Here is a 26,888-nt window from a genome sequence, read left to right as displayed (position 1 = left end):
GGTTATTCCCCTATAGAGTGAAGAGGAAATACCCTCTAAGGAAACATCCCATCAAGTCTTCTCAAAATGTTACATTTCAAACTGATAACCACCATTGAGTTTGTCAAATCTGCCCAATCTTTCTGACACTGCAACTCTTTCCTGTAAAGGTAAAGCCCATTTTGTTTTAATTTCATGAAACTTCTGGTAAGATGGCAGCACACTTGGTTGCAGCAGCATCTCTGGGTCCAAAAAAATGTGCAAATGTTTGACTTAAACTATTATTTGTGATTACAAGATACTGATGGATATAGGCACTACAGCAAATCTATTTTATTAGTTCATAGATTCTTAGAGCACTACAGCATAGAAACAGGTTCTTCAGTGCATCTAGTCTGTGCCAAACTACTATTCTGCCTAATCCCATAAACCGACATCTAGACCATAGGCCTCCATACTCCTCCCATCCCTCCCATCCATGTACTTAATAGATAACATACTTGTGTATTGTCCAAACACGAGGAAATCTGCAGACGCTGGAAATTCAAACAACACACACAAAATGCTGGTGGAACACAGCAGGCCAGGCAGCATCTATAAGGAGAAGCACTGTCGTGTTTCGGGCCGAGACTCTTCGTCAGGACTAACTGATGGGAAAGATACTAAGAGATTTGAAAGCAGTGGGGGGAGGGGGAAATGCAAAATTATAGGAGAAGACCGGAGGGGGTGGGATGAAGCTAAGAGCTGGAAAGGTGATTGGCGAAAGTGATACAGAGCTGTAGAAGGGAAAGGATCATGGGACGGGAGGCCTCGGGAGAAAGAAAGGGGGAGGGGAGAGCACCAGAGGGAGATGGAGAACAGGCAGGGTGATGGGCAGAGAGAGAGAGAAAATAAACAAACAACTAAATATGTCAGGGATGGGGTAAGAAGTCAATGTTCATGCCATCAGGTTGGAGGCTACCCAGCCGGTATATAAGGTGTTGTTCCTCCAACCTGAGTGTGGATTCATCTTGACAGTAGAGGAGGCCATGGATAGATATATCAGAATGGGAATGAGACGTGGAATTAAACTATGTGGCCACTGGGAGATCCTGCTTTCTCTGGCAGACAGAGCATAGGTGTTCAGCGAAATGGTCTCCCAGTCTGTGTCGGGTCTCACCAATATATAAAAGGCCACACCGGGAGCACCAGACGCAATATACCTCACCAGCTGACTCACAAGTGAAATGTTGCCTCACCTGGAAGGACTGTCTGGGGCCCTGAATGGTGGTGAGGGAGGAAGTGTAAGGGCAGGTGTGGCACTTGTTCCGTTTACAAGGATAAGTGCCAGGAAGGAGATCGGTGGGAAGGGATGGGGGTGACAAGTGGACAAGGGAGTCGCGTAGGGAGCGATCCCTGCGGAAAGCAGAAAGGGGGGGAGGGAAAGATGTGCTTGGAAGTGGGATCCCATTGGAGGTGGCGGAAGGTACGGAGAATTATACGTTGGACCTGGAGGCTGGTGGGGTGGTAGGTGAGGACAGGGGGAACCCTATCCCAAGTGGAGTGGCGAGCGGATGGGGTGAGGGCAGATGTACGGGAAATGGGAGAGATGCGTTTGAGAGCAGAGTTGATGGTGGACGAAGGGAAGCCCCTTTGTTTAATAAAGGAAGACATCTCCTTCGTCCTGGAATGAAAAGCCTCATCCTGAGAGTAGATGCGGTGGAGATGGAGAAATTGTGAGAAGGGGATAGCATTTTTGCAAGAGACAGGGTGGGAAGAGGAATAGTCCAGGTGGCTGTGAGAGTCTGTAGGCTTATAGTGGATATCAGTAGATAAGCTGTCTCCAGAGATGGAGACAGAAAGATCAAGAAAGGGGAGGGAGGTGTCAGAAATGTACCAGGTAAATTTGAGGGCAGGGTGAAAGTTAGAGGGAAAGTTAATGAAGTCACTCCCCTTTTTCTGCTTTCCGCAGGGATCGCTCCCTACGTGAATTCCTTGTCCAGTTAGTCCTGACGAAGGGTCTCGGCCTGAAACGTCAACAGTGCTTCTCCTTATAGATGCTGCCTGGCCTGCTGTGTTCCACCAACATTTTGAGTGTGTTGTGTATTGTCCATTAGCTTATATATGTACACAAATGTTTGTGTGTGCGTGTATATACTTACACACACACTTACATATAAACACACTGTATATACGTTCAAAGTAAATAGAACAGGATCTACAAAAATGTTACATAAGGACTTACAAAGAACCAATGTGTGAAATAAAACAAATCGTGCAAATTAAAAAAACATTTATGTACATTTATATGTACATACAGCATACACAAATACTGTACATATGTGTACATGTACAAAGGTAACACATATGTACTGCATCTATATGAAAAATAGACAACACACACCCGAAACACTGCCATTGATAATTACTAATACAACCAGAACCAGATTTCCAAACCTTGGTCTCCACAATTCCCTGTCCACGTTCTGGTTGCGGTTCCAAACTCAACCACAATAGTTCAGCTGTTTCACAACAATTGTAGTACACGCCAGAAAGAACGTGTATGTGCCATTGACTGGCATATTTGAGATAATAACAGCTGAAAATACAGTTGGTAGCATTACCATAAAACCATAAGATCATAAGACATTGGAGCAGATTAAGGTCTGCTCTACCATTCTATCATGGCTGATTTATTATCTCTCTGAAACCCATTTTCCAGCCTTCTCTCCATAAACTTGACATCCTGACTAACTAAGAACCTATCAAGCTCAGCTTTAAATATTCTCAATATCTTGGCCTTCACAGCTGTCCATGGCAAAGAAATTGCAGAGATTCACTACTCTCTGGCTAAAGAAATTCCTTCTCATCTCTGTTCTAAATGGACATACCTCTATTTTGAAGCAGTGTCCTCTGGTCTTAGACTCACACACTATGGGGTATATTCTCTGCACATCCACTCTATGCAGGCTTTTCAATATTTGATTGGTTTCAAAGAGAACCACCCTCATTCTTCTAAACTCCTGCAAGTACAGGTTCAAAGCCATCAAACGTTCCTCATGCATTAACCCTTCATTCCTGGAATCATTCTCGTGAACCTCCTCTGCACCCTGTCCAATGGCAGATAAAGGGCCCAGAGCTGTTTACAATTCTCCAAGTGTGGTCTGACCAATGACTTAAAAAGCCTCAGCATCACATCCTTGCTCGCATATTCTAGTCCTCTTAAAATGAATGCTAACATTGCATTTGCATTCCATATCACTGACTCAACCTGCCAATTAACCTTCAGGGAATCCTGCACAAGGACTCCCAAGTCCCTTTGCACCTCTGATTTTTGAATTTTCCTTCCACTTAGAAAATAGTCTCTGCCTTTATTCCTTCTGCCAAACTGCATGATATAATTCCCAACACTATATTTCATCTGCCTCTTCTTTGTCCATTCTTTCAATCTGTCTAAGTCCTTCTGCAGACTCCCTGCTTTCTCAACATTACCTGCCCCTCCACCTGTCTTCATACTGTCTGCTAACTTGGCCACAAAGTCATCAATTCTGTCATCGCAATCATTGACAAATAATGTGAAAAGAAGTGGTCCCAATACCAACACCGTGGAACACCACTTGTAACTGGCATCCAACCAGTATAGGCCCCTTTATTCCCACTCATTGCCTCCTGCCAGTCAGCAATCTTCTATCCTGTAATCTTTCCTGTTAAACAGCCTCATGGGTGGCATCTTGTAAAAGGCCTTCTTAAAATCCAAATAAACAACTGACTCCTTTGTCTATCCCTGCACATCTCAATGTGGTCCATATGATTCTCCAGGGGAACGTGCTGGATTGTGGAGGGGCCACTAGTCAGAGAACAAGAAATTGGGGGCTACAGGAGAATCTGAACAGGCCATGAGAAATTTACTGTACATTTTTATGTAAATAAAAAAGATATTCATATATGTAATTTATTTGGAATCCTGAATGATGTGAGAAAAACAACCAGTTGCTGAACTGCAAGTTAAGAAGGTAGCCTTGCAAATTGATGAAAACACATTATGTGATAATGAAGCCCATCTGATGACATATGGTAAGTTTGTGCATGATGATCAGGTCAGTGAGGAAATGTTTTTTGCCTGGAAGCTTAAACAAATACCAAAGGTGAAACTATTTATGAAGCAGTCAAGAGCTATTACTTGGAAAACAACATTTTGCTGAAAAATACAGTAGAATGGCTTGTGCAACTGATGGTGCTGCTTCAACGGTAGGAAGATGAAGAGGATTCACTGATCATTAAAAAAATGCTGCACCTGACATTTTTTTTTGCATACACTGCGTCATCCATCGTCAGCATTTGTTTGTAAAAATTTGGCAGGATGTTTGCATGACACCTTTGCTGTTGTAATAATGGCTGTCAAATTAAATGCACTTCAAGGTAATTTTTTTGACAGGTTTTTGAGGAAAGCAAAGACTTTGAACAGCTACTAATGCATACAAAGGTCTGATGGTTATCAAAAGGTAATAGTCTTAGTTGCACTTTGGAATAGTATTGCAACAGGCTCTGTGATAAGCAGCTTAGAGAATAAATTGTCACTGCTAAGTCTAACATATTTTACCTGCCAGAAATACTTGAAAAACTATATTTATTAAGTGAAGAGTTACACAGAAAAAAGTTTTTGCTTTCCTTGGAAAACTCAAATTTTTCAGCAGCAATATAGGACACCATGACTATCATTGTGAGTTTATGGAATCTGCTTCACTGGTCACTTTTAAAATAGAATTACAAGATGATGATCCTGATCATTTGAAACAACTGTGCACTGATAGGAATTTTGTTTCAGAGACCTGCTGGAGATGCATCTTCCAGATTGGGAGGTAGATCCATCTGGGGTGATTGTAAATGATGTTGACACCACATTGCAAAAATGTTTATTGACCTGCAGACTGATTACAACTCAAGCAAAATTCAAACTTAGCAAGCAAAATTTCCACCGCTCTGGAAGAAGGCAAAGTTGTTTTTATTGGATTTCCAAACTGTTATACCAGTGCCTAAGAAGAACAATATGAGCTGCCATAATGACTATCACCCGGTAGCACTCACATATACAGTGATGAAATGCTTTGAGAGGTTGGTCATGACTAGACTGAACTCCTGCCTCAGCAAGGACCTGGACCCACTGCAATTTGCCTATCGCTACAATAGGTCAATGGCAGATGCAATCTCAACGGCTCTTCACACAGTTTTAGACCACCTGGACAACACAAACACCGATGTCAGGATGCTGTTCATCAACTATAGCTCAGCATTTAATACCATCATTTCTACAATCCTGATTGAGAAGATGCAGAACCTGGGCCTCTGAACCTCCCTCTGCAACTAGATCCTTGACCACAATCTGTGCAGATTGCTAATAACATCTCCTCCTCGCTGATGATCAACACTGGTGCACTTCAGAGGTGTGTGCTTAGCCCACTGCTCTACTCTCTCTATGCCCATGATTGTGTGGCTAGGCCTATCTCAAATACCATCTATAAATTTGCTGATGATACAACCATTGTTGGTAGAATCTCAAATGGTGATGAGAGGGTGCACAGAAGCAAGATATGCCAACTAGTGGAGTAGTGTCGCAGCAACAACCTGGCACTCAACGTCAGTAAGATGAAAGAGCTGATTGTGGACTCAGAAAGGGTAAGGCAAAGGAACACATACCAATCCTCATAGAGGGATCAGAAGTGGAGAGAGGGAGCAGTTTCAAGTTTCTGGGTGTCAAGATCTCTGAGGATCTAACCTGGTCCCAACATATCAATACAGTTATAAAGAAGGCAAGACAGCGACTATACTTCATTAGGAGTTTGAAGAGATTTGGCATGTCAACAAATACACTAAAAAACTTCTATAGATATACCATGGAGAGCATTCTGACAGGTTGCATTACTGTCTGATATGGGGGTGGGGGGGGCTACTGCACAGGACCGAAAGAAGCTGCAGAGGGTTGTAAATTTAGTCAGCTGCATTTTGGGTACTAGCATACGAAGTACCCAGGACATCTTCAAGGAGTGGAGTCTCAGAAAGGCAGCGTCCATTATTAAGGACCTCCAGCACCCACTGTTTCTCACCGTTACCATCAGGTAGAAGGTATAGAAGCCTGAAGGCACACACTTAGCGAATTCAGGAACAGTTTCTTCCCATCTGCCATCCAATTCCTAAATGGACATTGAACCACGAACACTACCTCACTTTTTTAATATATATTATTTCTGTTTTTTGCATAACTTTTAATCTATTCAATATACAGATACTGTAATTAATTTCTTTATTATTATTCTATATTTTGTATTGCACTGAACTACTGCTAGGTTAACAAATTTCATGACGTATGCTTGTGATAATAAACCTGATTCTGATTCTGATTAACTAGTTGAATGTGACTTTAGTCAAGCTCTTCACCTGCTATCAAAAGCTTGTTACTGTCTTGAAGTCCTTCGATTATCTTCAACCAGGTTGCAGTCAGATATTCAAAAATTTGTTAGCTTCCATAAGTTGGAAGAATCTCGCTAAGTACCCAAAGTAATAATATCAAGCACTTTTGGGTTGCTGGTTGGAAGAATGTAATACACACTATAAATGAAGTATGCTATTCAGAGCTTTGAAATGGTTTTATTTTTCATATACAACTGTAACATTGTATTTAACAAATAATAATACCTATAATCTGTCAAAACATAAATATTGATTAAATAATTAGTGCAGTTGACCAAAAAAGCTTTATCATCTAATGGAAACTATAGAGGGTGATGGCCACAGAGGTAAATGAAAGCCATAAGTGGGCCACAAGTGAAAAAATGTTGAGAACCATTAGCCTGTCTGTTATTTTTAAAAATAATTTCAATGGATTTGTCAGGCAAGATTTCCCCTTCAGGAAATCATGTTGACGTTGGTCTACTTTATCACGTGGCTGGTGTTGTAAAGATCTTGGAGTCCATTATTAAGAATGAAGTTCAGAATTCCATACAATGTGTCAGTGTTTCAGTGGAATAAAGGAAATTACAATGGCGTGAGAGGGGAACTGGCCAAAGTTGACTAGCAAGGGACATGAGCAGGAAGGACAGCAGAGCAGCAATAGCTAGAAGTGCAGGATGGATATATTCCAAATAAAAAGAAATTTTTGAAATGAAAAAGGACACTACCATGGTTGACAAGTGAAGTCAGAGCCAAAGTAAAAGCAAAAGAGAGGACATACAAGGAAGTCAAAGCTAATGGGAAGATAGAGGATTGGGAAGCTTTTAAAAACTTTCAGTGGAAACTAAGAATGTCATTAAGAAGGAAAAAATGAATTATGAAAAGAAGCTGCCAACTAATATCAAAGAAGATTCTGAAAGCTTTTTTATGTATATAAAGGGTAAAACAGAGTCGAGGATAGATATAGGACCAATAGAAAATAATGCTGGAGATATTGTAATGAAAGATGCAGAGATGGCAGAGGAACTGAATGCGTATTTTGCATCAGCCTTCACAGTAGAGGACATCTGCAGTATACCGGACATTCAAGAGTGTCAGGAAAGTGAAGCAGGTGCAGTGAAAATTATGACGGAGTAGGTGCACAGGAAACTTAATGGTCTGAGGGTGGATAAGTCTCCTGACACTGATGGAATGCACCCTCAGGTTCTGAAGGAAGTAGCCGGAAATGCTGCAGAGGCATTAACAATGATCTTTCAAGAATTGATAGATTCTGCCATTGAACCGAATGACTGGAAAATTGAAAATGTTACTCCACTATTTAAGAAGGGTGGAAGGCAGCAAAAAGGAAACTATAGACCTGTTAGTCTGACATCAGTGGTTGGGAAGTTGTTGGAATCGATTATTGGGGATGAGATGAGTACCTGGAGGCACATGCAAGATAAGCCAAAGCCAGCATGGTTTCCTGAAAGGAAAATCCTGCCTGACTAACCTACTGCAATTTTTTGCAGAAATTACAATCAGGGTAGACAAAGGAGATGTAGTAGATGTGGTGTACTTGGATTTTCAGATAGCTGTTGACAAGGTGTTGCACATGAGGCTGCTTAGCAAAAGAGAGCCCATGGAATTACAGGGAAGTTACTAGCATGGGTGGAGTATTGGCAGATTGGCAGAAAACATAGAGCAGGAATAAAGGGATCCTAGTCTGGCTGGCTGCCCGTTACCAGTGGAGTTCCACAGTGGGACCACTGCTTTTTATGATGTATGTCAATGATTTGGACTATGGGATTAATGGATTTATGGCTACATTTTTTGATGATACAAAGACAGGTGGAGGAGCGGGTAGTGTTGAGGAAACAGAGAGCCTGCAGAGAGACTTGGATAGTTTAGGGGAATGGGCAAAGAAGTGGCAAATGAAATACAATGTTTGAAAGTGTATGGTCATGCACTTTTGTGGAAGAAATAAATGGGCAGACTATTATTTAGGTGGGGACAGAATTCAAAATGCAGAAAGGCAAAGGGACTTGGGGGTCTTTGTGCAGGTTACCCTGAAGGTTAACCTCCAGGTTGAGTTGGTGGTGAAAAAGGCAAATGCAATGTCAGCATTTGATTCTAGTGTTATAGAATATAAGAACAGGGATGTGATGTTGAGGCTCTATAAGGCAGTTTTGGGCTCTTTATTTTAGAAAGGATATACTGACATTGGAGAGGGTTCACAGAAGATTCATGAGAATGATACAAGGAATGAATGAGTTACTGTATGAGGAACGTCTGTCTGGCAGCTCTTGGGCTGTATTCCCTGGAGTTCAGAAGAATGACGGGTGATCTCATTGAAATATTCTGAATGTTAAAAAGCCTGAACAGATTAGATATGGGAAAGTTATTTCCCATGGTAGGAGATTCTAGGTCAAGAGGGCACGATTTCAGGATTGAAGGATGTCCATTTAGAACAGAGATGCGGAGAAATTACTTTAGACAGAGGGTGGTAAATCTGTGGAATTTGTTGCCACGAATGGCTGTGGAGGCCAAGTTATTGAGTGCTTTTAAGGCAGAGATAGATAGTTTTTTTTTATTAGCCAGGGCATCAAAGGATATGGAGGAGAAGGCAGGGGAGTGGAGATGACTGGAAGAATTGGATCAGCCCATGATTGAATGGCGGAGTGGACTCAATGAGCTGAATGGCCTACTTCTGCTCCTATACCTTATGGTCTTATTTTTCTCAGAGGACAAGCAGTCCACTGCCTGATCTACCATCCTGCCTACACTTGCTTACCTCTAACTTCTCAAGCTTACTTCTAGCCTGCCCCTGTTCTCACTCAATCCTGTTGAGCCAAAGCCTGGCCGCTCTAACACTGGCCCTTTCCAAAAATGGCTACTCCAATAATGACCACTCTGCTTAAATCTCACTTCTTTTTATTAGCCCTTATTTATTCACTATAAACACAAACAATCGCCTGCTGTGCAGATGTTGGTGAGACTGACAGCAGTAACTGTGCAAACCAGGACCTCACGCCAAATTGCTACCTGTTACAGCCACTCAGGAGAGGAAACGCTGGAGGTGGTGTGGGACAGAACAGTGGCATAGCGGGCACACCGGAATCCATGCCCTAGAACCAGGCCCTCATGCTGCAGCGTTGCCTGTTGCAGCCACCAAGGGGAGGAGGCATCAGAGGCAGTGGGGGAGCAAGCAGAGGTGCAGTGAGCATGCTGGAATCTGTGCTGGGCTGGAGGCTGGAGGCTGCAGGCCAGCTCTCCCATAGCTGCTGCTCGCTCGAGTTTCTTGCCTGGACCATGAGCTGGATTGCTTTCGGGTGTCGGAACTGGTGTGTGCTTTTTCTTGCTGGAACATGATTTCTGATGCACCATCGATCTTCAGTCCATGCCTCTCGGGGACTTGTGCTAATATTATTTTGTAGCCCGATGGTGCTGTTGTAACTGAATGTGCTGTGTACTGTGTGTGACTGTATGTACTGTGTTTTGTACCTTGGCGCTAGAGGAATGCTGTTTCATTGCTTCCATACTTGTGCATAGTTGAATGATGATTACACTTGAGCTTGAATATACAACCTTGAATTCAGCAACAATTTGCTTTAATAAAACTCTTGCTATGCATCAAAATTTCTTTCTGCGAACTATCAAAAAAAGTTTGAAATCACCCATATACCGGAGGAAATGACCAAATTAAAACTAATGGTGTATATTTTAAGTTTGTCCTTAAAAGAAAGACAGGCTGATGAACGGGTGGTCATACATAGGCTTGGCCCAATAATAACTTACATGGGGGGTGGGGGAACCGAGCAATGATCATGGAGTCAGCAGCCTATTCTCCCTGTTTCAATCCAGAGTTAAATGGTAGAGCCACATCACATATAGAAGAATTACATTCCTTCTCTGCTTGCCCTGCACATTCAATTTTTGATGTGGAGTTTAATTAGGAAATACAAACCATATTTTCTTTACCTTCAATATTACTGTACATTCCTATCCAAAAGGTAGGTGCCTTGTCAGCCATGATTTCTGCAGTATTTAGCAAAAAGGTGCTTTCTGGAATATTATCGATGCTTACTAATGAAGCACCTGAAAAATGAAGATAAAATTTAAATTAGTTTTTATTTAGAGGAATAGACTGGAACAGGCCTTTTCAGCCCAATGAGCCACACTGCCCAGTAACCACTTATTTAAAACTAGCCTAATCAGAGGACAATTTACAATGACCAATTAACCTACTAATTGATACGTGGAAGGAAACCAGAGCACTTTGAGGAAACCCATGCAGTTCTCAGGGAGAACGTACAAACTCCTTACGGAGGGCACTGGAATTGAACTCCAAACTCCAGACTGCCCTGAGCCATAATAGCATCGTGCTGTCACAATCACAGATTCAGCAGTGCAGTAGATATGGCAATTGCGCTTGTGAATATGTACTTGTCAGCTAATTATTATTTAATCCTGGTAGTATTTAACTCCATACTTATCGTCGAAGTGCTTGTTGAGACTTGTGCAGAGCAGAGCAACACTTCGCTGCCTGTTTGCATTTGGCCTCCCTGAGAAATTGGACTTTCGAGTCAACTGACTCCGAAGACTAACAGTATTCATTTAATGTTTAGATGTTCTTTTCAGCTGCAGTGTAGGCTTCGTTTTCCATTTGAGGGTTTTTGTTAACAGCCCTGTTTGGCCTAGTGCTTATTGTTTTATTTTCCCTTTAAGAGTATTCGCATTAAAGTTTTTGAATGATCGACCTGCTTCAGTGTCTCTCGCTCTGCACTTGGGCCACATCCGAACCTGGTAACACATGCTAACCACTATGCTACCATAATGCCCTAAAGATAAATATTTCACTCAAAATAGAAAAAATAACAAGTTAAAAGCAAGGCTTATTACTTCATATTTTGTAGTCCACTGGTATTTACTGTGAGCTACAGTATTACATTGACAATAAACGTTCAATTAGTTGGAGAAAAAATTTAAAATGTTCATATTTTTTTTAAATCCAGCAGCTAAGGAAGTTTCAACATACAAAGGCAAACAAAAGATCAAGCATATTACAAAGTAAATAAAAGCTATAACTGTGTTGGAAAAAGGACTGCATGTTAACTGTTACACTTTATTCTGCATTCTGTTTTTTTATCTTGTTCCCCTCAATGCACTGTATCATGACCTGACCTATATGAACAAGCTCTTCATTCATTATATCTTGGTACATGTGACAATAACAAATCAATTTAAATTCCAGTATGAAATAAAGTTAGTGCTTTTGCTAAAAAGTGCTGCGTTAAAATTAAGTGTTGAAGATTATATGCAACGTTTCTTTGGCTTGAAGCAATTTCATTTTGCATAATAATATGGAACCACTGTAGTATATTGTATCTATTGGTGGATTAATCAGTTTGTTAGTAAGACTGATTCATCTGGTAAGATTTATTTTTAGTGTTCACTCACAGACAGACATAGTGTCTAAAAAAGCGTAATCTCACAGTTACCACAAAATGAAGTTCTTACCATAACGAATGCAGTCAAGACTGGCAGAGGGCCAAGGCTTTTTAGTTGATGCTTCAAAGTAGTAACAGTGCCCATGGAATGGGATCCAGGATTGCGCCAGTGTTTCTGGACACCTTCCTTGGAGTTGAGGTGGCTCAGTAATCACAGGTTCTGACAAAACAAAACATTTAAATAAAGCTTCAGCTGACCAAACTTTCTTGGTCTTTAGCTAACGAGAGCACTTTTATTCATATGTCTAAAGGGTAAATTCTCCAAACACACACAATCTTCCATTTGAAAGGATGAACTATTATTTTGCTGGCTCTTATCCATGTTGTACCTCACTTGGCCTCCAGGGAGTGGATGGAAAGGGCGGCAAATAATGAATGTTCCTGTGAAGAAACAGGTAGAAATGTGGGAAGAAATTGGAATAACCAATACCTTTTTCTTCTGGGAATTGGTGAGTTCACATTTCAGAAAACACATATAACATCTTGGTAAAGGGCTTTGCTTGAGAGCATTCAACATTGCTGGGAACAATTGCTGTGACATCCTTAATGAGGAATGACTTGAAAGCGCTGCTGTCATTTATTCCCAGCTGCCTAAATACAATCAGAATTCCCTTATCTCTAGATTATGCACATCAATACTCTCTGTGTGAAAATATGATCTCCAGAACTTCATCTACCCTGCCGTTGATTCTCAGCTTCAAAGATGCAACTGCTATTCATATACTGAATTGTGAAATGATTTACATTACTGAATCAATAATTGATTAAATTTAGACCGACAAAACGTATGTTGTTTTTATCATGAAATTGACAATTTCTTATAGTACTCATTGATTTATAAGCCTTCAGTTTATGAATTGGTTCTGCAATGTTAATGTCCTTGACTTGTGAATTTCTCTTTGCCACACCAAGCAACTGATATCAGAGGCAGGCAGAACTGTGTCATCAAAGTTCGCTATCAAGTTGGCTAGCAGCAGCTCCAAGCTACCAAAATGAGGAATGGTTACAGCTTACACAAAGAGTGTGAGTAGGATTACACAGCAGCTGCACTACCAACTAAAGCTATCTACAAAGAGACTGTGGAATCACAAACACGAGAAAATCCACAGGTGCTGGAAATCCAAGCAACACACACAAAATTGTAAAGGAATACAGCAGGCCAAGTGGCTTCTATGGAAAAGAGAAAGCAGTAAGCAGTCCGCGTTTCAGGCCAAGACCCTTCTCACTTTACTCTTTTCCATAGATGCTGCCTGGCCTGCGGATTTCCTCCGGCATTTTGTGTGTGTTGGTTGAAGAGACTTTGAAGGTGTTCTACTACAAGGAAATCATGATAGTCATCTTTCAAAAGGATTATACACAGAGCAACAGAAGTGGCCTCATTATGTCTTGCTTTTCTGTGAGGAGCTTTTCCAGATGATGAAGAATAAAGTGATTTGAAGAACATTGACACCTTCTTTAAGCCCTGCTCTGCAGTCCCCTCAGCAAACTTCAGGAACAACTGTTGCCCATCACCTCTAAGCAGCTCACAAGCAGCTTCAAAAATCTATGACAACTCTACATTTTACATGCTCTGCTACCAACTTCACATGTAAAATCACTACACATTGAGATCCTTGGAGGGGGGATGGGGAGGGAGGGTGATATGGATAAAGGGAGAAAGAGGTCTTTTATGTTTAACTTGAGGAATATCTTGAGACGGTACATTATGCAAGGAATTTACCTTTTAATGATCCTTATTTAAGATTTGATTATTAATAAAATAATATTTCAGATAGTTATGCTGATCAATTTTTAAGGTCTTTTTCAATGAAATTCTTGAACTGCCACTCAAGAATTTTTTATTGACCCTGTGTAGTTGACTCTCTTGATTTCTACATTTTCTCTAAATGGAATGTTTTCTCCAGAATGTAACGTCTTTGCACATTGAGAGATAACTTTATTAGAATGCAAGGCTTGTAAGTGTTATAAAGATGTTAAAACAAGTTTGTGCTCATTTATAGTTTTGATGTAAATTGACTTTCAAAGAAATCAAACCAGTGCAGACAGAACTGAAGTTCACAAATTGGTTCTTACCAGAAGATATTTTACAAGCAGCATATGACTCACTGTTGCAGCTTGAGGTTTTCCACTGTCCATTCAGGTCAATAAAGACACAATCATTATTGCCCTTGGGCTCTCCAACATCCCAGTTGGAATATCGCAGTTTCCACCCATCAATCCATCGGTACTGTCCTGCAGTCTAAAAGAAATTCTATTTTAAAATAATGCAGCTGTGCCCAAGGCCCTGAGCTATACTTCTTGCGACTTAAGGTGACAGCAATTGGCATTCTTTTTAGATCCCGATACCTAACATCTTTCCCTTTTGACTTGTGAAATAATTCAAAGTAACATTTCACAATCACAGTATCAGATCATTGGTGGCATAATAATTGTAATTAAAAATGTTAAATTTGAGAAACGAACACTTATCTGAACTTTTTTCCCATCAGATTCTCCAGAACAATTCAAGTACAGGTGTCCCCCGCTTTACGAATGTTTGCTTTACACCGCTTTGCTTTTACAAAAGACCTGCATTAGTAACCTGCTTTCGCATTACAAAGAGCAGTCCGTCACAAGTAAAGTCATCACCTCCGTTGAGCATATCCACATGAAACACTTTCTCAGGAAAGCAGCATCCATCATCAGGGAACTCCAACACCCAGAGTATGCTCTTTCTTCACCTCTGCCATCAGGAAGAATGTACTGGAGCCAGAGGACTCTCAGCACCAGGATTTGGAACAGTTATTACCCCTCAACCATCAGGCTCTTGAACCAAAGGGGATAGTTCACTCAACTTCACTTGCCCCAGCATTGAAAAGTTATCACAACCAATGGACACACTTTTAGGGTTATTCTTCTCATGTTTTCATTATTTATTGTTTATTTATTTATTATTAAGGTTTCTTTCTTTTTGTATTTGAGAAGATTAGTGTCTCCTGCTCTCTGGTTGAATGCTCAAGACAGGTGCTCTTACACTGATTCTGTTACAGTTATTATTCTATAGATTTATTGAGCTTACCCACAAGAAAATCTCTCAGGGTTGCTTATGGTGACATATTTATACTTTGATAATAAATTTACTTTGAACTTTAAAGAAGAAAAGTGAGAGGATAGTTCTGCATCTGACCAGTTTCTTTCCACCTTCTGTGTTTGCCTGAAGGTGTGCAGAAACTGAAACAAACTAAGTTGTAAAGAACCGAAAGACAGGTTTCCCACAAAAGAATCAACAACCTGACTGCTTGATTTACCAAAGATTTTACCCTAGCCCGACTTTAATCTTGCAGCAATTGTTACTGCTTTTTATCTTCTAGTCAAGTGCTCATTTATTTCCAGCATTTGCTCTGAATATTTACATCAGATCCTCAAATTTTATCTTGTACTAGTACTAAGTGCTTATTGAAATAAATATGTTTACTTTCTACTCTTCAACATACAACATTTCTCTTTGTTTCTTACCACATTGGCATTTAATCCAATCCAAAGTTTCTCTCCAGCCTTATTTGCCTCTAGCATCATGAAGGAATTCTCAAAGGCATTCCTAATACTGATAAGTTGGGCACCTTCTGCTTCACATACTTTTTGTGCATCTTGCCATTTCAACTTGACTGTAATAACTTTATAGGAATTGTTGCCATACTGATAGTAATTTGGTCCAGGAGCAGTTGTGGGCTTCATGCTTAGTGAACGATCTGAGGAGAAAAAAATCAAATGTTGCACCTTTATTTTCAAACTCCTATGTACTTTGCTTTCTCTGAACAACAATGGAAAATATTCCAATTTTTCAGTCTAAGTAAAAGACATTTTAGCAAACATATCGAGTGGTAAGGCAACCAGTAACTAAGATAATGGAACAGTTTTCCAAGGACTACATTGTCAGCAAGGAACCTTTTCTAATCACAGATCAAACTGAGAAAACCACAAAAACTATATGGTTTCAATAGGGAGGAATTCAAGGACAACCAATATAGAAAATGCCGATGGGTACCCTTGCTTAGAGACATGATTACGCATTGTCAGATATGTCTGTAAACCTCTAATCTGTAAAATATTAAATCATTGTTCAAAACATTCCTTAAATAACATTTCCATTCTTATGTAAATGAAAGCTATAAAATACTACATAAATATATTAAAAAAGGCAGGACACAAAAATAAGTAGGAATTGCCACCGTGGCATAATACTGGTCTTCACTGTGGAAGACATGAACAGTATGATGAAAGTTCTAGGTGTCAGGGGGCATGAAGTGTGTGAAGTTATCATAACTAGAGAGAAGGCTCTTGGGAGCTGAAAGGTCTGAAGGTAGATGTCACCTGGACCAGATTGTGCACATCTCAGTGTTCTGAAAGAGGTGCCTGAAGAGATTGCGGAGGCATTAGTAATGATCTTTCAAGAATCACTAGATTCTGGAATGGTTCCAGAAGACTGGAAAATAGCCCAAATGCTATATCACAGCAACAGAACTGCAACCTAATCTGGCACATCTGGTGAATTTCCCATTTGGCTTCAGAACTGGCTTGCCCATTGAGAACAGGGGATAGTAATCAAAGGGACTCATAATAGCATGAGGTCTGTGATTAGCAGTGTTTCACAGGGACCTGAGCTGAGACCTCTGCTGTTTGTGATGTATATAAGTGACCTGGATGAATACGTAGATGGGTGGGTTAGTAAGCTTGCAGATGATACGAAGACTTATGGTGTTGTGCATAGTGCAGAAGACTGGCAAAGAATACAACATGATATAGATCAGTTGCAGATATGGGCAGAGAATTGGCAGATGGTGTTTAATCCAGATAAATGTGAAGTGTTGCACCTTGGTTAGTCAAACGTAAAGAGACAATACACTGTTAAATGCAAGACCGTTAACAAAGTTGATGATGGATGAGGGATCTTAGAGTCCAAGTTCACAGCTCCTTGAATGTTGCTACAGAGGATGATAGGGTTGTTAAGAAGGCATCTGACATGTTTACCTTTATTAGTCAAGGCACTGAATTTAAACATCAAGAAGTTATGGTGCAGCTTTATGAAACTCTTGTTAGGCCGTATCTGGAGTATTGCATACAGTTCAGGTGGCCCTATTATAAGTAATAGGTCTAGGCTTTGGACAGGGTGCCGAAGAAGTTTATCAGGATATTGCCTGGATTAGAGAGCATATGCTATAACGAAAGGGTGGATATACTTGGGCTGTTCTTTTGGAGGCAGAGGCTGAGAGGTTATCAGATAAAGATTTGTAAGATTCTGAGAGACATAGATAAAATAGACAGACAGCATCATTTTCCCAGGATAGAAATGTCTAATACCAGATGGCATGCATTTAAGGTGAGAGGGATAATTTCAAAGGAGGTGTAAAGGGCAAGTTTTTTATTACACAGAGAGTGATGGATGCCTGGAATAATCTGCCAGGACTGGACACTATTGAGGCTTAGGCTGAGCGGTATGGAAAATTCAAGGCACACAAGTATCAGACAACACAACAAAATGTTGAAGGAACTTAGCAGGTCAGGCAGCAGCTATAAAAATGAAAATGAGTCCTGATGAAGGGTCTAGGGCTGAAACATCTATGAATAATGCATTTCCATAGATGCTGCCTGGCTTGCCAAGTTCCTCCAGCATTCTGTATGGGTTTTAATAGATTTTCAGCATCTGCAAAATCTCTTGTGTTTATAGGTGTGAGACATTACCATTTCTAACAAATCTAGTCTAACAACCTTCTGTTGACATTTAGTGGGGTCATCATAATTACTATTCACAGATGCCACTGTTTGGAGTTCATTGTTATCCTTGGCTATTAATACCATTAACATTCTGGAGGAATCCATTCACCAGAAACACAAATGGGCCAGCCACATCAATAAGAGCTCTTCTACCAACTACCAGATGAAATACTGTCCATCTGCTGGTTGTGTGCAGCTTGAACAGTACTTAAAAAGATTGATGCCATCTAGGACAGAGTTATCCTCTCAACCAGCACATTTTCTGAGACTCCAAACATTTACTCTCTGCAGTACGTCCCATCTGCAAATGCACTGCTGCAACCAGCCCAAGCAGACTTACTAATCATAACTAGTATGTTCACAAACAGCAATGGTGCAAAGACCAATCCCAATGGTACATCACTGGTCACAGGCTTCCAAATCACAAAGCAATCCTCAAGCTTCAACCCTTGCCTCTTTTCACCAAACCATATGGCCTCATTTAAATATCCTTCTAAGATATCCTCACTTATTACTGCAGTGATGGGTTCCCTGATCAATAATTCAATGCCCCTCCTTTTCTGCATTCACCCCACCCTCTTCACTATCACATTTGAAACTTAAATACCCTGAAATGTAGAGTACCAGTCCTGTCCTTCCTTCAACTTTTTTCTGAGTGATTCACACATTGTGTCACTGATCTAAGATACTTTGCCATGTCAGTTAGGATCTTTGAATTAAAACAGTTGCAATTCAGTTTTATAATCCCCCTATGTACCAGATCATATCAGTTGTGCTTACTGGCCTGGCCCAATCTTCCTTCTTTATATGACTGAAGTGACCTCAACAGTACAACTCCATCACAACCTGTGGCCAAACTATTTTTAAACCTCCTCCACAGCAGGACCAATCCTCCCAGATTATTGGTGAGACCAACTGCTCATACTCTAAATCAATAATTTGGATGAGAGGATCCAATGTAATATATCAAAGTTTTCTTAATGATACAAAGCCAGGTGGTAATGAAAGCTGTGAAGATGATGCAGAAAAGCCTTACGGAGTTGCGGAAAGCAAGGGTATGATAGATGGAATATAATGTAAAACATACAGGTTTTTTCCACTGAGGCTAGGGGAGAAAAAAAACAGAGGACATGGGTTAAGGGTGAAGGGGGAAAAGTTTAAACGGGGGGCTTCTTCACACAGAGACTGGTGGGAGTGTGGAATGAGCTGCCAGATGAAGTTGTAAATGTGGGCTCACTTTTAACATTTAAGAAAAATTTGGACTGGTACATGGATGAGAGATATATGGATGGATATGGGCCAGGTGCAGATCAGTGGGACTAGGCAGAAAAATGGTTCGGCACAGCCAGGAAGGGCCAAAGGGCCTGTTTCTGTGCTGTAATATTCTATGGTTCTGTGGCAAATTCTCTTCGGAAAGGCATAATGTTTTTTAAATGACGAGAGACTGAAGAGTGTTGGTGTTCAGAGGGAGCTGAATGTCTTTATACATGGATCATTGAAAGTTAATATGCAAATACAGTAAATAATTAAGAAGTCAAATGTTTTGTTGACCTTTAATTCAAGAGGATGCAAGACAAAGAATAAAAAAACATCCTATTCCATTGAACAGGGTCCTAATGAGACTACACAGACAATACTTGGGATTACTGCCTGTGCCATGTGACAGTGAGTATAGGAATAGAATGAGGTGGAGGATAAATGCGCGGCTGAGGGCTTGGAGCAGAGAGCAGGAATTCAGATATCTGGATCACTGGGACCTCTTTTGTGGCAGGTGTGACCTGTACAAAAAGGACGGGTTGCACTTGAATCCCAAGGAGGCCAATATCCTGGTGGGGAGGTTTGCAAAGGCTATTGGGGAGAGTTTAAACTAGAATTGCTGGAGGGTGGGAACCGAACTGAACTGATGGAGGAAGAAGTGGTTGGCTCACAAATAGAGAAAGCTTGGTGACAGTGCGAGAGGGAGGATAGGCAGATGATAGAGAAGAGACACGCTCAGACTGATGGTTTGAAATGTGTCTATTTTAATGCAAGGAGTATTATGAACCAAGAGGATGAGCTTAGAGTGTGGATCAGTACTTGGAGCTATGATGTTATGGCCATTACAGAGACTTGGATGGCTCAGGGGCAGGAATGGTTACTTCGAGTGCCAGGCTTAAGACGTTTTAGAAGGACAGGGAGGGAGGCAAAAGAGGTGGGAGCTTGGTACTGCTGATCAGAGATAGAGTCACAGCTGCAGAAAAGGAGGAAGTTATGGAGGGATTGTCTACGGAGTCTCTGTGGGTGGAGGTTAGGAACAGGAAGGGGTCAATAACTCTACTGGGTGTTTTTTATAGACCACCCAATAGTAACAGGGACATCGAGGAGCAGATAGGGAGACAGATTCTGGAAAGGTGTAATAATAGCAGGGTTGTCATGGTGGGAGATTTTAATTTCCCAAATATCGATTGGCATCTCCCTAGAGCTAGGGGTTTAGATGGGGTGGAGTTTGTTAGGTGTGTTCAGGAAGGTTTCTTGACACAATATGTAGATAAGCCTACAAGAGGAGAGGCTGTACTTTATCTGCTATTGGGAAATGAACCTGGTCAGGTGTCAGATCTCTCAGTGGGAGAGCATTTTGGAGATAATGTTCACAATTCTATTTCCTTTAGCATAGCTTTGGAGAGAAATAGGAACAGACACATTAGGAAAGCATTTAATTGGAGTAAGGGGAAATATGAGGCTATCAGGCAGCAACTTGGAAGCATAAATTGGAAACAGATGTTCTCAGGGAAATATACGGAAGAAATGTGGCAAATGTTCAGGGGATATTTGCATGGAGTTCTGAATAGGTACATTCCAATGAGACAGGGAAAGGACGACAGGGTACAGGAACCGTAGTGTACAAAGGCTGTTGTAAATCTAGTCAAGAAGGAAAAAAGAGATTACAAAAGATTCAAAAGATTTACAAGGATGTTTCCTGGTTTGGGGAGCATGCTTTATGAGAATAGGTTGAGTGAACTCAGCCTTTTCTCCTTGGAGTGACGGAGGATGAGAGGTGACCTGATAGAGGTGTACAAGATGATGAGAGGCATTGGTCTTGTGGATAGTCAGAGGCTTTTACCCATGGCTGAAATGGCTAGCACGAGAGGGCATAGTTTTAAGGTGTTTGGATATAGCTACAGAGGGGATGTCAGGGGTATGTTTTTTATGCAGAGAGTGGTGAAAGCGAGGAATGGGTTGCCAGCGACGGCGGTGGAGGGGGAAACGATGAGGTTTTTTAAGAGACTCCTGGATAGGTACATACAGCTCAGAAAAATAGAGGGCTAAGGGTAACCCCAGGTAATTTCTAAGGTAAGGACATGTTCAGCATAATTTTGTGGACCGAAGAGCCTATATTGTGCTGTAGGTTTTCTATGTTTCTATGTTTATACAAGGGAAGTGGACACTTACGACATAAGGAAATAAATAAAGTGTCATATTGATTCCTGAGGGTGACATAAGAGACTGTAGATGCTGGAATCTGGAGTAACACACTAATTTCTGGAGGATCTTTGTACGCCAGCCAGCATATAGAGAGAGAAATGAACAGTTGATATTGATTGTCCATTTCTTCCAATAGATGATATCTGACCTGCTGAGTTCCTGCTGCATTATGTATGGGATTCCTGAGGTGCTGGTTTTCTTGTTTGTATGAGGAAAATTAAGTAGGTAAAAGCAGTGTTCTCTTGAGATATGGAGAAAGAGGCCTGACCTAATTCAAATATTCAAAAGCCTCCTGCAGCTTAACATGATAAATGCAGAATTAATGCATCTCCATGACTGCATTATAGTCTCAATATAAGTTTCAATCTATTGAGCGCAAGATGAGAAGAAACTTCTTCACCCAGAGTGCAATGAATTTTTGGAATTCTCTACACAAGGGGGTTGGGACAGTTCCATCTCCAAGGAGAACAAGAGAAATGGGTTAATGAATTAAAGAGATTAAAGAGGTACTGGGGTACAAGATCAGCGATGATTTAATTGTTTGCCAGATATGATTTTACATTTAAGATAACACAGATTAATATATTGTGCAAAAATCAGCCCTGTGCTCACCTTTATACTTCTGGCATATAAAACCTCTTTTGATATGGCAGTAGTTATCCTTCCAGAGGCCACCAAGTTTCTTTGCAGTTACACTCACAGTCACACAGTCAGATTGCCATATAAGGAAAACAAAAAATAGTTAGCACCATAAACCAACAGAAAATTTTCCAATGAAAATTGATATTTAAAATGTTGGCAGATAATTGAATAATGATGTCCAAATGCAATTTATGGAAATCTGTGACCAAATATCACAACAACGTTTTGCTGTTGGCTTAGTTTTATCTTTGCATAGAATAAATTACTTATGAGGTCAGTCATCAGTGGAGTACCAGGAGGAGTGGGTTCAAGAACAATAGAGGATGTCTTTAAAGGACATTAGAGGTAGGAAAGAGCATGACAGTAGAGGAATGGGGTTCACAGTAATAGAATTATAGAAATTAATGACAAAGATGGGAACTTCCTGCTCCAGCCAAGGACCATACAGCATATCAAGTGCATATCCCAAAAAAAGAGCAGAATTGCTATAAATGCTCTTTGGAGAGCAAAATACCATTCCTCAAAATAGTTTCTAATAATATGCTCAACACCAAGGTTAGGATGATTGGCCTGTTTTCATCTAGTCTCTACCTTCCCCTTTTCTCAAGCAGTGAAGCAAGATTATCTGTCTTCCAGTTCCCCAGAAGAACATCGAGAGAACATCTACGCAACATAGGAAAATGATGATTAGAATCTCTTCAATTTCTTAAGTTGCTTCTCTTACCAGCCTGGAATACACTTCACTGGTGTATTTTCAAAAATACAGAATTCATTAGCGATTCCTTTCTCACTGGACCTGATCTAATATTTCACACCTTCATCCTTAACTACAGTCCCTTAAGGTTCAAATATTCATTAAGACCCTCACTTAAGAGTCACCTCCAGAAATGAATTGTATTGTTTCTAAAAGTCTTTACTCCTTTATAGAAGTCATAGAATCAAAGGAGAGATAGAGCATGGAAGTAGGGCCAGCTGCCTATTAAGACTGTGATGACCATTAACTACCATTTACATTGATGCTACATTAGTCCCATTTTATTTTGTCCCATAATCCCCAACAGCTGTCTCTGAGTTCTATTAATGTTTTCATGCTTATGACAATTACAGTGGCCAATTAATCAACCACCTTCAAGACTTCGGGGTATAGGAAAAAAGCAGAACACCCATTGAAAGTCCTGGTCGTCACACAGAGAATGTTCTGACTCCACACAAATAGTACCTTAGATTGAACTCTAAGTAGAGCAGTGAAGAGGAGGTCACTTCAGCAGCACTAGATATAATAAACAGCCCCAAAAGTTTTGTAGATGAAGTGTTGTGTCACCTTGAAGGACTGTTTTTGTTTCCTGTTTTACTTTTGAATCTCACCACTTGTTATGTTGACTCCTGGACAACAGGTTTTCATAGGCTTTCTGTAGTACTCAACTCTCAATAGCAAGTGGAAGCTTCCCACCCATTTTTCCTCTATCCTATTCCACATCCTCTTTATCCAGGAGTTCCTCTGGACATCCCAGCATAGTTTTTTTTGAGTGGGGTATATATTTACTCAGTGAGAAAAGTATTAATCTTCCAAGTCTACTATACTAATGATACAATCACCTGCCAGGTCTATTGACAGCATATTCTGCCTGTATGGGCAGTCAGTAATAACCTCCAAGTATAGATATTATGCCTTAGGATACAATGCCAGTACTTGTGCCATTAAAAAATTTTGTGGCATCCAGCAATGTCAATTACCAGAGTCACCTAAATTTTAATCATTGTAAAATGGCAGTCATAGTACAGAAATTTATTTTTTCAAAAATGTTTTTTTCATTTGCTTTTTTTTTCCCCACAGCTGATCATTCCTCCACAGATAGTCTTATATGAAAGATGGTCATCCCAACGTGTTAATTCTGTTTTTTCGCCTGCAGATGTTGCTTGACCAGTTGGGTATTTCCAAGTTTTGATTTATTTCAGATTTCCAGCATCCTCTGCAATTTCTTTTGTGTAAATCCCCATGAGTACTTTCCACAAAACAATACTCCAGGGGTCCAGGGGTACTAATAATGGTCATACGTACCACAGAATCATGCAAATGGTTTGACCCCCAAGAGCTTAATCAAGTAACTAACTGATTCAGCTGACCTCAAACATCACCACAGTCCTCTCAATTCCAATTCCACTTTTTGGCTTCCTGAGGAAACATGGCCAATCCAGAGTATTGCTGAGTTCATAATTTTAACATGGGGTAAGTTTACATTGAGGTGTTAGATATTCCAACTAAAAATAAAAATATTATATATTGTGACTGTTGCCATAGATTTAATGAGGTTAGACACTGAGCCCATTGAGCCTAGAAAGTTAGTGAAGACATATATTACTAAAAGTAAGTCAACTGCATTGCTAATGCTCATGGGGCGAGGTTGGAACCTACCGGATTATCATAAGAGTATGATTGTCCTGTTGGGAAGCCTTTGGCCCAATTAGTATATGATACTCCCTTTCCTTCAGTCCAGAGGTATCTACCCTCTTGATTAATATCATTTAATCCAATCCAGACATCCAGAGGAAAGCCATTCAGAGACAAGGTAATAAATGCTGTGAAGGGAAAGAGATTAATATAATTCAAGATTGTGGTTAAAATTCAACACTTAAAAAAAGATTTCATTGCATTTACACAATTCCTTTAATATGTGGTTCCAAAGTAACACAGAGCAGCATAAACAAGGTAAAAAGAAATCTTAGAATATGGTAATGAGCAATTGCAGAATTCACAATGAATAAAATAAAAGGCTAATAGCATGCACAGAATATATTTACCAAGTTTCCAAAACATATAGTGTATTAGTGCACAATTTGAGTAGTGGGACGGTTGACTTGGAATGAAAGTTTGAGGTATTCATCTACCGTGTAAAAGTGGAATCACAATGTTTTACAGTAGAAATGGATTTATGTACTTAGTCCTTGAATGAACTCATCACTTTGTCTCATTTTCTTGCACTTTCCTGGTAGTTTTTTTATATCCAATATTTTTAAATGTTTATACACTAGCCTTTGAAAAATTATGATGCATCTGTTACAATTTTGGTAGGCTATTATCCTCTGTAGAAAATATTCTCCTAACACCCCTCTTACTGCTTTGAGTTAGTCAGAATTTTGTATCTCAGGTTGACATCTCACTGACAAATGGAAGCTTTTTCCTTCAAGCTCCAATTCACTAGCTAGCAGAAATTGCTCTTCCATGAACCCAAATTAAAATTATAATTTTAGTACAGTTTTCTACTTCACTAATGCATCTCCATTATCTGCCTGTCACTATTTCTGTTTTCTAACCAAGTTTCATACTATTACTTTCCCTTTGGACTATATTATGATCATTTAACAAAAGGTAAGGTGAAACAACAGGTAAAGATCAGGAATAACAAAGAATCAAATTACACTTGGCATACAACAAAGTAAAATAGTATATGAGAACAGCACAAATCATTTGATAGCTATTGTATCCAATGTATTCAGAAATAAAACTAACAATGAACAACAGTGAATATAGGGATATCATTCTAAATTGAACATCCTAGGTTACTAATATATACAAATAGAATAATATCTGAAACTGTTATCTGTACTGCTTTCGCTGAGGTGGGACTATATTAATGGTCTTGCTAAACTAGCAATGATTCATTTGTATACAGGCAATTATTTATCACGTATTTTTATTCTCTGACAAAATTAAAGTTAAAAAGAGTATTGCGTACATCATGCACTTCACTGTAAATATATTCAACAATGCTCTTTTATCCTGAGATCAGTGTTGATATTATTGTTCCTTTTGGTTTTGGCTTTTTGTCACTAACAAAGGCAAAAAAATAAATAAATCTGTACCTAAACAGAGACATCATTGCATTAATTGGAATATTGGATGTGCACAATTTTGTACCTGGATTATCATTTTGTATATTTACTGGTTCTAATTGTTGAAGTCCCTCCTGCTTCCAGGTTTGAAAAAGAAAGCCAATCCATAATGAAATCAAACCATTAAAAATAAATCAGCAAATGTAAGGCCACACTTGTCATAATTACTTACCCTGTTCCTTAGCACTTTGAATTGATGCCAGATTCCCTCCACCATTTATGCAAACATCTCTTGCAGCATTCCAAGATAAATGTTCCTCTTCTATTTTACCATAAAACTTGAAACACTGAGGGACAGATTCCCAAATTCTTAGAATGTACAATGCGTCAGGTAATTATATTACAAATAAAGCAATATTTCAGCAATAAGCCAATGTGCTGTGCAAGCCAAAATGTTGATACAAGAGGTTCTGCAGATGCTGGAAATCTTGAGCAAACACACAAAATGCTGGAGGAACTCAGCAGGCCAGGAAGTATTCATGGAAAAGAATAAACAGTTGACATTTCAGACTGAGATGTTGACTTTGAAGGTCTCAGCCTGAAACGTTGTCTGTTTAGTCTTTTCCATAGATGTTGCCTGGCCTGCTGAGTTCCTCCAGCATTGCTGAGTTCAACCTACAGAGCTGTTCCAGAATTTTGTGTGCATTGTCCAAGCCAAAATATAGTCTGTTGTCTGAAGATCATTATTGTGGCATTGGCTCTGCTGTGCTCTTTTTAGAAAAATAAAGACATATTTAAATAGAAAATGTGAAAAACAGATCATCAGTGATATAGACCTGCTTCTAAAGCCTGTGGAACAAAGGAGTAAAGATACAATAAATTCTATTGCCACATATTTTTCAGGAAGTTAATAGCATTTCTCTTTGCAATAGCAACATCAAGAATTCCATACAATAAACTATTAAGTTGTGCCAGCTGTTTGCAGGTGATTTTGTAACTGCATTATGAAGCTTGGCTTCTTGTTGTGCACAACAGGTTTCAAAATCTAGCAGCAGGCCAGACTCGGTGTGGGGCTGCTTCTCCTTTGATTTCAGCGCAGGAGAATGACCCTAATTAACTAATTTGTTTATTGGGTCAGATTATCTTGGAACTGGATGGCAACCAGAAATATGCTGCCCGTGATATCTGGCCATGCAGGCTTTCCTTGTCTGGATCAAGTAATCAACCTTTTTACTTTATACAATAATTGTTCCAGGAAACAGATTAAAATATGAGCAGTGATTATGTTTCATGCAGCAAAATCTGTGAGAAAAA

General features: G+C 39.9%; 1 protein-coding gene across 2 annotated transcripts in view; it reads right to left on the bottom strand.

The window, feature by feature from the left end:
• mrc1a (mannose receptor, C type 1a) overlaps positions 1-26,888 on the bottom strand; it is a 169,786-nt gene that overhangs the window by 5,823 nt on the left and 137,075 nt on the right. Inside the window, exons 21-27 of one of the 2 annotated variants that reach the window (XM_073054606.1) lie at positions 25,807-25,921; positions 24,158-24,320; positions 21,714-21,820; positions 15,384-15,616; positions 13,962-14,127; positions 11,899-12,048; positions 10,360-10,476 (exon numbers count right to left, since the gene is read on the bottom strand). In XM_073054606.1, the coding sequence (XP_072910707.1) occupies positions 10,360-10,476; positions 11,899-12,048; positions 13,962-14,127; positions 15,384-15,616; positions 21,714-21,820; positions 24,158-24,320; positions 25,807-25,921 (1,051 nt within the window). The remainder of the gene's footprint in view (positions 1-10,359; positions 10,477-11,898; positions 12,049-13,961; positions 14,128-15,383; positions 15,617-21,713; positions 21,821-24,157; positions 24,321-25,806; positions 25,922-26,888) is intronic. The other variant, XM_073054607.1, reaches the window with a different exon arrangement.

This window comes from Hemitrygon akajei, chromosome 8 (genome assembly GCF_048418815.1).
Source record: "Hemitrygon akajei chromosome 8, sHemAka1.3, whole genome shotgun sequence".
Lineage (NCBI taxonomy): Eukaryota > Metazoa > Chordata > Chondrichthyes > Myliobatiformes > Dasyatidae > Hemitrygon > Hemitrygon akajei.
This window is presented reverse-complemented; position numbering and strand designations above follow the sequence as displayed.